Source organism: Lutzomyia longipalpis, chromosome 4 (genome assembly GCF_024334085.1).
Source record: "Lutzomyia longipalpis isolate SR_M1_2022 chromosome 4, ASM2433408v1".
Taxonomy (NCBI): domain Eukaryota; kingdom Metazoa; phylum Arthropoda; class Insecta; order Diptera; family Psychodidae; genus Lutzomyia; species Lutzomyia longipalpis.
In genome coordinates, this window is record NC_074710.1 from 2,025,041 (window position 1) to 2,035,493 (window position 10,453).

The following is a 10,453-nucleotide window of genomic DNA, read 5'->3' on the forward strand; positions in this document are numbered from 1 at the left end:
CCCATACCACCCACACTGTATTGAAAATAAATAGAAGCACACAGAGACAATCACGGAAAACGTGAAATTCACTGAAAATCTTATTGGATCGGGTAGTACCTAAAGATGATTGATTTCCCTCGCAAGTAACTCCTGGTGCTCCTTGAATTAAGGTGTAATTATTAAGGGTGAGACCTGGGTAAGACCTAGACCCGGGTGCGCCTTGAGAAGGTTGAGAAGATTTTACACAGAAAAAAATTTCAATTTGTTAAAAATTAGTCGAAAAATTTGAAATAAATTGTTTGAAAAAGTTAGAAGAACCATGTTGTCCTCTGAAGTAGACAAAAGAATTTTAAGAAAAACATTTACACCAGAAAATATGTTTATTAAGAATTATTTTAATTATTTTTATTACCTACTTCAAAAAAGGTTTTAAAAATTATTTTTTGCAAAGTGACTTAAAAGAGAATACAAAACAAGAAAATGACACAAATATTCGGAATATTTAATTTAATATTCCTAATCTTTATAGAGTAGCTGCATCCATATATGTATATAATATAAAGAGAATATTCATTTAACATTTAAATGAATATTTATAATTTTTAGCGAATCGTTATTTTTAATATTCTGTATATTTAAAATATATGACAAATACGACAAATATTCGTATTCTTTAAAACATACTTTTATGAATAGAATATTTAAAATGTTTTGTGAATATAAATTAATCAGTAGGTATTATAACATTTTAAAGAATTTGTATTTTTTTAATATTCCGAATATTTAAAATAAATAACGAATAATTCTTTTTTTTTTAACAAATTTCAACCAACCAGATGTTGAATGTTAATAGTTCATTTAACGAACTTCATTACACGAAGAAAACATCCTGCGACGTTCAACTGTATAGTCATTTGTGAAAAGTCTTCATAATTTCCCATTAATTTTCCACCAGTAGTGTCTTGCAAGAATTCCCTTTGTGATTGATTAAACGGCACCTCATGGTGAGTGCAGCAAGCACAAGAGCGTGGGGGACCCATTCATCAGGGGGTTGCTCAGCGAAGGTGTTTGCTCCGCGTCTCTATGGGAGGAAATAGGGGTTGGAAAGGAACTTTATTTGTGCCAAAGGAAAAGCCTCACATCGATTTGTATGCAAATTCGAGATGCTTTTTAAAATAAATTGTCTCTTGGAATTTTCTTCTTTTCCCCCAAGATGGGTGACATAAAACGTGTTCTTCGCAAGTGCATAAAACCAATTTACATTTCACCACTCCGGCGGGAGGGATTGTTTGTGTGCCACGGGGAGGAAGTGTGCTTGAGGTCCAATAAAAAATGATGAGCACCATAAGGGGGTGCCGATTGAACTTCAGCTGCAGCTTTTTCTTCCGCAGAAGGGTTGGTGGGTGCAAAGAGGAGGGGTCGAAGGCCTCAAATGGAAGTTGCTTCAATGATATGTAAAAGGGATGGATGGGTGGTGTAGTAGCATCCCTCCCCCACCCTCTGCATTCATATAGAGTAGAACGGAGTGATGCATTAATTTCTCAAACCAACTATGAGGAATCTTGTGGCTCCTATCAATTTACACTCAAGATGGGGGTTTGAGGGGAGAAAGTTTCGTCAACATTTGTCTTCGCTGAAGGAAGTCCTCAAGGAGGTTTCTCAAGTGACAAAGTTGGCATTTTAGAGGATATGGATTTGAAGTTAAATTGGGTCCTTCCTGACTTAATGTGCTCTCACACATAAGCCAATACTGTGTACGGGCTTATAGAGAGACCACAACTTCGGAGGAAGCTCCCTTTTCAATTCACCGCACAAACTCCCATCCAAGCCACCCCCGCAAAGGGATTTTCCATGCGAGGGAGGTGAGAGGCATCTCTCTAATTCAATACACTCGGAAGATTTTCTCCTTTTCCTTTAGATATAACGTGCGAGGCAGCGGGGGTGGTTTGTTGGGCAAGGAGTTTGTTCATGCACAAGAGGATTCTGTGGCCTTTTGGGGGGGGGGGGGGAGATGGGAGGACAAGTGAAAAGCTCTATATCTCCTTGCAAAAGTCCATTCTCATTTCATAAATCCCCAAACGAGTGGTGGAGTGCCACTGTGTACGGGCTTTTGCTCTTCTTGTCCAACTTAATGACTACCATCTTGGACACGGAGACACAATTCATCCTCGTTGTCCTTCCCCCCATTCTCAATTACACCTGTCTTTTGGCCACTTTATTCCATTCCCGGTGAAGAGAGACAAAACAAAGAGCACGTAAGGCGGAACCACAATTCTGGAGGAAAAGTGAATGGTTGTGCTGCTTTTAGATTCCTTCAACGGGGAAAATTGTTAGGATACACTGAAAAAAATAAATTGATTAACTATCCTGTACAAAAAAAGAAAGAAATTTGTACTCTTTTTATGACCATCATTGTATTCATTCTTTAACGACTATTTAAAACAAAAAGTGAATTACGTATTACTGTGAGCACACTGCATCAAACTACAGGCTTTCTTTGTAGTCTTATAAGTTGAACAACCTCAATTTCTATTGGTAAGTCTTAACCTCTAGGCCGCCAAGCGGGGTCGTTGAACGACCCCAGCCCTAGAATTTTCTAGAAATATTGCCATTTATCACGGTGCGGGAAGTGAGGGGAATGTGGGGAAGTAGTGAAAAAAAATAGCAGTTGCAGTCAACTTCGTGGTAAATTTCTCAAGAAGAAATTGTGAAAAATGAGTGAAAAATGTTTTTCCCTAATATCTTCTTCTACGTGTTTTGTGGTGGAAAATTTGTGGTGCAGGGGGCAAGAGGACTATATAAGGAGTCTAAAGGTAGTGACCCGACAGTTCCCGGTTTTATAGTTTATGAGAAAATCGACTTCCTTCTTGGGGTCGTTCAACGACCCCACCTTGGCGCTCTAAGGAAGCTCCAAGGTCTTGGCGGCCTGCAGGTTAAAAATGTATATAAAACACCTTTCAGGAAAAAGAAAACACTTTTTTTTAGGTCCAGCACCTCTTTATTTAATTTTATTTTATTTGTTTAATCAATATTTTTTTTCAGTGTATTGTGTTAAAAAATAAAACTTCTCTTGTTATTAAGCTGTGTATGAAGGCAAAGTTAATCAAGGTATCCCCAATCTTCTTTAATGAAATCCGATGCTTTTTCTCCAATCATAATTGTCGGAGCATTAGTATTCCCTCTAGGAATTACAGGCATTATGCTGGCATCAACCACTCGCAGCCCTTCTGTGCCTTTAACCTTTAGTCGTGGATCAACTACGGCGTCTGGATCGGTGTCTGGACCCATTTTATTTGTCCCAACTGGGTGAAAAATAGAAGAAACAATATATTTGCAGTAACAAGCCCAGTAATCATCTGAGTTGAAATCTAGAGCATCGCATTCTGGTATTGGGATAACAACTAACTCAGCTCCGTAAGATTTGTACGTTGGAGTATCTAAGAATTTAAGGTAGAGCTGAATTGCTTTAACGAAGGATACCACATCTTCATTATCTGATAGGAAATTAGCATAAATTTTAGGTTTTTCCGTAGGCTCAGAACTACGTAGTAAAATTTCTCCTCTAGACTTTGGAGTTAGGAGAGCGATAAGCATTAAAACTACATCAGACTCCTCAACTTGTGCTTTTGCTAAATCTATGAGTTCATCGACGTAATCATATACATTGAACAGAGATGATATTTCGGTTGTTTGTCCTTTCTTAAATGTATAGTGATAGTACTGGAAATCAGGATAGTTTGACAGAGGATCATGGACGTTAACATAGCCCACCGTTTGAACAGTCCCAGTTGTAGCAAGCATTCCTGTATGTTGTGTAAGGTATTCAAAGAAGGATTTTAGTACGTCAGTCTGAGAAGCCGAATTGTCAGTTAATTTGGTTAATTTTATCATGATCTGAACAGATGCATGCTCCTGTAAGTTCTTTCCAACTTGCAGATCCTTAATTACAGGAATGCCCATTTCTTCAAGATGAGCAGCTGGTCCTATTCCGGATAGCATCAAAATTTGTGGGGAATTTATAGTACCAGCACTCAATATAACTTCCTTCCTTGCATAAGCTTTTAACTCTTCTTCTCCTCTTAGAATCATCTTTACTCCTGATACTACGCCGTTGTCGTCAATCTCTAAATTCTTAACATGAGCGTATTTGACAACATTAAGGTTAGTTCGATCTTTTGCAGGACTGAGAAAGGCAGTTGCTGTACTTTCTCTAACTCCAGCTTTTAGAGTTCCTTGAGAAAAGGTGAAACCAATATGATCCTTTGCATTTATATCCTTAACAAACTGGAAGCCCATCTCCTTAGCAATTTGAATGAAATCGTTATTTAACGTTTCGTTGTCTCTAAACAATTCTACTGACATTAAACCATCAGTTGAATGGTAATATCCTTCATTGGCTTCAGCAATCTCCGGATCACGATTTGCTTCGGATTTCTTAAAGTATTTCAAGACATTTTCAAATCCCCACGATGGATTTCCTATAGCTTCCCAGCCATTGTAGTCATCTTCATTTCCTCTAACGTAGAACATTCCATTTATGGAGCTAGATCCTCCAAGCATTTTCCCTCTAGGCCAGAAGTTTCCTCTTTTTGTAAATAAACCATAATTATCTGATGGCTCTACGTAGTATTGCCAGGCGTATTGTGTCCAAAATATTGATACCAAAAGACTGGGTATCTGTGTAGAAAATTAATTACAATTATTCGTTTTTAATTTTTTTTAAATTCTTTTTAAAAATTAATTTTTACAGCTGATTCAATTGGAGGATCCCCTCCAGCCTCCAGAAGAAGAATTTTCCAATCTGGATTCTCACTGAGACGATTGGCAACAACTGATCCTGCTGATCCTGCTCCAACGACTATGAAATCATATTCTTGAAATCCTGTGGAAGAATTCAAGACGATTTCTTAAGATTTAATAATAAGTTCTAAATGAATATTCTTACCTTGTTTCATTGCAGTATCTCCATAATCTGCTGGCCAATTTTCCGGAGAAGAAAGCGAACACTGTGCGACGGTTAAGTAGTTAAAAAGTAACGAAAGGAACTGATTAGCTGCTCCTACACTTGAACTTGCACAAGACGAAATATTGCAATCCATTTCGAATTTTTTATTAAAAAAAAATTCTTTAAATAATTTTTAAATTAAATCGCTGCTAAATGTGTACCAAAGTGACCGATGCAAATCAAACACGTAAACCGACTAACGTACTTAACTTTATGATACTGTGATGTATATAGTGATATAAATGCTGGAAAACTTTTAAAAAATTCATAAAAACTTTTAATTGTATTGCGATTTTTGTACATAAAAATGGTCTAGGAACTTTTATCACGTGTTGCTTCAAGATCAACAAATGGAGTAAAGATTTTTTTTTCTAAAATAGAAACTTGAAAGTTAGTGGAATCGTAGGCATGTACGTACAATACACTTATTCAGGTGCGTTTTATTTTTTTTTTTCCTAAATCGCAAATAAGGCTAAATTCATATTCTTGTAGAATATTCAAATTAATATGGAAACAATGAGAATATTTATCGATATTTGTATTCAATCAATGATGTTCACATACACCAAATTATTCTATTTGAAAATGTTAGTTAAATAAATCAAAAATATTACCCTCTAATTCTTAATTTATTTTATTAATGACCTTCATAATTTTTCTTACCAAGAAAATCAACTAATATTAATCAATGTACCCCCAATCTTCTTTAATAAAATCCGATGCTTTTTCTCCAATCATAATTGTCGGAGCATTAGTATTCCCTCTAGGAATTACAGGCATTATGCTGGCATCAACAACTCGCAGGCCTTCAGTGCCTTTAACCTTTAGTCGTGGATCAACTACGGCGTCTGGATCAGTGTTTGGACCCATTTTATTTGTCCCAACAGGATGATAGCCATTAATAATCATATATTTGCAGTAACAAGCCCAGTAATCATCTGAGTTGAAATCTAGAGCATCGCATTCTGGTATTGGCACAACAACTAACTCAGCTCCGTAGGATTTGTACGTTGGAGTATCCAGGAATTTAAGAAAGAATTGAATTGATTTGACAAAGGATACCACATCTTCATTATCTGATAGGAAATTAGGATAAATTTTAGGTTTTTCCGTAGGCTCAGAGCTGCGTAGTAAAATTTCTCCTCTGGACTTTGGAGTTAGCAATGCCATGGTTGTTACGAGTATGTTGGATTCTTCAATTTGAGTCATTAAAAACTCTCTCATTTCAGAAGCATATCCATGCCTATCGAATAGGGATAAAATTTCAGATATCTGTCCTTTCATGAATGCGAAATGGTAGTATTGAAAATCGGGATATTTCGAAAGAGGATCCCGAACATTAATAAAACCGGCCGTTTGTGGGATTCCAATTGTTGCAAAGTATCCTGTATGTTGTGTAAGATATTCAAAGTAGGCTTTCAGTAAATTAATCTCAGGTGTAGGAGTAACTTCAATTGATTTTTTCACTCTGATTAAGATTCGCACACATGAATGATCCTGTAAGTTCTTCCCAACTTGCAGATCCTTAATTACAGGAATGCCCATTTCTTCAAGATGAGCAGCTGGTCCTATTCCGGATAGCATCAAAATTTGTGGGGAATTTATAGTACCAGCACTCAATATAACTTCCTTCCTTGCATAAGCTTCTAACTCTTCTTCTCCTCTTAGAATCATCTTTACTCCTGATACTACGCCGTTGTCGTCAATCTCTAAATTCTTAACATGAGCGTATTTGACAATATGAAGATTAGTTCGGTTTTTTGCTGGAACGAGAAAAGCTGTTGCTGTACTTTCTCTTATTCCAGCTTTAAGAGTTCCTTGAATAAATGTAAATCCAATATGATCCTTTGCATTTATATCCTCAACAAACTGGAAACCCATCTCCTTAGCAATTTGAATAAAGTCGTTATTCATTGTTGAATTGTCTCTAAACAATTCTACTGACATTAGTCCTTTAGTTGAATGGTAGTATCCGTCATAGGCGTCAGCAATCTCCGGATCACGATTTGTTTCGGATTTCTTAAAGTATTTCAAGACATTTTCAAATCCCCACGATGGATTTCCTATAGCTTCCCAGCCGTTGTAATCATCTTCATTTCCTCGAACGTAGAACATCCCATTGTGTGAACTACACCCACCTAACATTTTTCCTCTAGGCCATATTTCTGTTCTTACAGAGTTTTTATCATTTGTTTGAGGCATATCTGCGTAAAATTTCCAGTCGTACTGCGAGTTAATCGTTGATAGCGCCAGAACAGGAATCTAATTAAAAAAGGAAAAATTATTTTAGTTCTATAACATTTTTCAATTATTAATAATTACAGCAGCTTCAATTGGAGGATCTCCTCCAGCCTCTAGGAGAAGAACTTTCCAATCTGGATTCTCACTGAGACGATTTGCAACGACTGATCCAGATGATCCAGCTCCAACGACTATGAAATCATATTCTTGGAATCCTGTGGAAGAATTCAAGACGATTTCTTAAGATTTAATAATAAGTTCTAAATGAATATTCTTACCTTGTTTCAATGCAATATCTCCATAATCTGCTGGCCAATTTTCCGGAGAAGAAAGCGAACACTGAGCGACGGTTAAGTAGTTAAAAAGTAACGAAAGGAACTGATTAGCCGCTCCTACACTTGAACTTGCACAAGACGGAACGTTGCAGTTCATTTTCAAAAGTTCTTTAGATTTTATTAAGAAAACTTAAATTTCAGGAGAACCGATACTATTTATACAGGTCAACCTTCTTACAACTGTGGCAGAGCACTAACGACATTAAATTACGAGAACCTTTAAAGAAATTAAATTTAATGCCTTGACAATTTTTTTAAAAGAATTTTATAGTTAAAACGACAACAAAGTTTTTACGACGAATTGTTCCAACAACGTAAAAAAAACTTAACTAAAGTTTATTTCTTTAATATAAACTCGTCGGCTTGTACAAGCTAATATGTATTGTAAACTACGACAAATATAGAAGATGAGAAACGTACGATAATGAGAAATGTTTTCTTATATTACCTAGGCTAAGAAGGAATTTAATGTTGCTTAATTTTTACAAACAATCCAAACGGTTTTTACTTCTTTTATAAAGAGCAATATGATGCTTAATTTTATGCGTAACAAAAATAGAAAGAAAATTGTGAAAATTACATTTTCCTAATTCGATAAAAAAACATTTTTTTAAATTTATTTTTCTTGGTTTCTATGGCCATCATTGTATTATCCATTTGAAGCATCGCAACATCATAACATAATAAAAGAAAAGCATGCAAAAATTCAGCTAATAAAAAAAATAAACATCAAAAAGTACCTCACAGAGCTTTTTTATTCTCCTCTCACCCCCTATTTCGGGGGAATAAATCAATGATACAATATTCATTTGAATGGTGTTTTCGGTACAACCTACAAATCAAAATGAATTGCATTACACGCACTTTTCACACCCAATATGTCAGCCCTGTGAGCTGTAATTGATCGCTTGGCGTGAATATCCCACTAAATCCTTGCAATTCTGCACCCCTGAAAAAAAAACTCACCCCCAGGGTGGTCAAAAAAAAAAAAATAAAAAAGCTTGACATGGATACAGAGATGCAATTTATTTTAATAAAATTGAACCAATAGACAGCCCATCGTGGTAAAGGTAGAATTGAAATGATTTTCAGCATTTTCACCCATCAATGGATACCTCATGGTCATTGTGTATGGGGGGTTGGTGGTGGTCATAATTCAACCTTCGATGCTGGAGGAGAAAGGTTAGACAGCGAACAACAGAGGGTAGTTCAAAGCTAACAGAAAAAAGGAACAAAAAAAAACCTTTTCGTGAAGAAATTTCGCAATATGTGGCTCACATTGGGTAGCATATTGAGCAATCTGTGGGAAATCCACAGCCATAGTGAAGACATTGGGATTTCTTTGTCGACAACGGACGGCGGGGTAGCATGCGGGGGAGGGAGTCCAGAAGGCTCAATCCAGTGTGGCATATAGGAGCACAATACTTCGATGCAGCACATTGTAATTGTCATGCAGTAGATTTGGAGTCCTACGCTGGAGATTTTCTCAAGATTGTCTCCTTATATTTCTAAGAAAATTGTCTTTTCGTTTGTTTTAAATTGGATATATTGCTGGGTAGTTGCGCAAATGAGTGTGAAAGAAAAGTTTTGGATAAAGAAATTTATGTAGTGACGTGGCTTGCATTCGAATTTTTAAATGCCCTGAAGAAGGATATAAATTTTCCGAAATGTTAGATAAACTTATGGGATTTAAAAAAAAAATATTGAAAATCTGCTAAGAAAATGTTCTAAAACATTTTAAAACATGCTTCGCAAATTTTCTTTGGGTTTCCGGTCGTCGCCAGGGGTAGAGATTCTCGTCCAAATGAAAGACGTACTTCCCAAAGCTTTCAACCCCTATCCCCTATTATAATTGTTAAATAAAGAAATTCACCCACTTCCAGCCACTGAAGAAGGCCCGGATAGGGGTTGAAAGCTCTGGGAAGTACGTCTTTCATTTGGACGAGAATCTCTACCCCTGGCGACGACCGGAAACCCAAAGAAAATTACCTCACGCCAGGTTCAAACACAAAGTTTAGAATGCTTCGCAAAGTCTCGAAAAATCAATTCTCAACTAAAACTAATGAAATTTTGCAAAAGAATTTCTAAAACGTTTCTTAAATATTACCTAATACTTTTGTTTGATTCTTATAAAAATTTCAATTCGTAAAGGGACGACCGTGTGTGATGAATGGGATTTTTTAAAAAACGGATTTTCGGTGTTACTCTCGGCTACTTAATTTTTATTTCTGGCCAACGTTTCGGACTATTTTAGTCCTTCCTCAGGGCAATCAATAGACAAAATTATTTCTTGACGTGGTTAATTTTGTCCATTGATTGCCCTGAGGAAGGACTAAAATAGTCCGAAACGTTGGCCAGAAATAAAAATTAATTAGCCGAGAGTAAGACCGAAAATCCGTTTTTTAGAAAATCTTATAAAAATAATTTTTTGTGCTTTTTTTCCAGACCAATTTAATTGATTTTTAAGATACAAATTTCCTTATAATTTCTTGATTTTATTTCACATTTTACAATTTTTTAAATTGCTCATAAAGAATTGAAGGATTATATTAAATCTTTTTTTTTATTATGACCTTAAAATAGTTGAAATATTTTCTTATATAGGGCGGATTTCACTACTCAGTCGGGCTTTTAATTTTAAGTCGGTCTTAAGGTTTTAAGTCAGTTTTTTTAAGTCTGACATAAAATTTTTAAATCTGGCTTGGATTTTCCTGAGTTGTTTTGAAAAATATCTAAGATTTTCTAACAAACTCCTGTGTTAAAAGATAGGAATATGGTTCATAATCATGCACGTCTATTTTATTATTTTTTTTTTTATTTCATTATTTATTTATTTATTTTTTTTAAATTTTATTTTTGTTATTTTATTATGGATGTAGCTCTTAAAAAA

At 35.6% G+C, this 10,453-nt stretch overlaps 2 protein-coding genes across 2 annotated transcripts; both read right to left on the bottom strand.

Annotated features, from left to right (window-relative positions):
- Positions 1–3,081: 3,081 nt before the first annotated feature.
- Positions 3,082–4,937, bottom strand: LOC129794422 (glucose dehydrogenase [FAD, quinone]-like). The gene is made up of 3 exons (XM_055835174.1): positions 4,928–4,937; positions 4,731–4,864; positions 3,082–4,659 (listed from the first exon to the last, which is right to left on the bottom strand). The coding sequence occupies exons 1-3, from the start codon at positions 4,935–4,937 to the stop codon at positions 3,082–3,084; spliced, it is 1,722 nt and encodes a 573-aa protein (XP_055691149.1).
- Positions 4,938–5,668: 731 nt separating this feature from the next.
- Positions 5,669–7,660, bottom strand: LOC129794423 (glucose dehydrogenase [FAD, quinone]-like). Its single transcript, XM_055835175.1, has 3 exons — positions 7,507–7,660; positions 7,310–7,443; positions 5,669–7,249 (listed from the first exon to the last, which is right to left on the bottom strand). Exons 1-3 carry the CDS (start codon positions 7,658–7,660, stop codon positions 5,669–5,671), a joined length of 1,869 nt encoding a protein of 622 aa, XP_055691150.1.
- Positions 7,661–10,453: the final 2,793 nt, after the last annotated feature.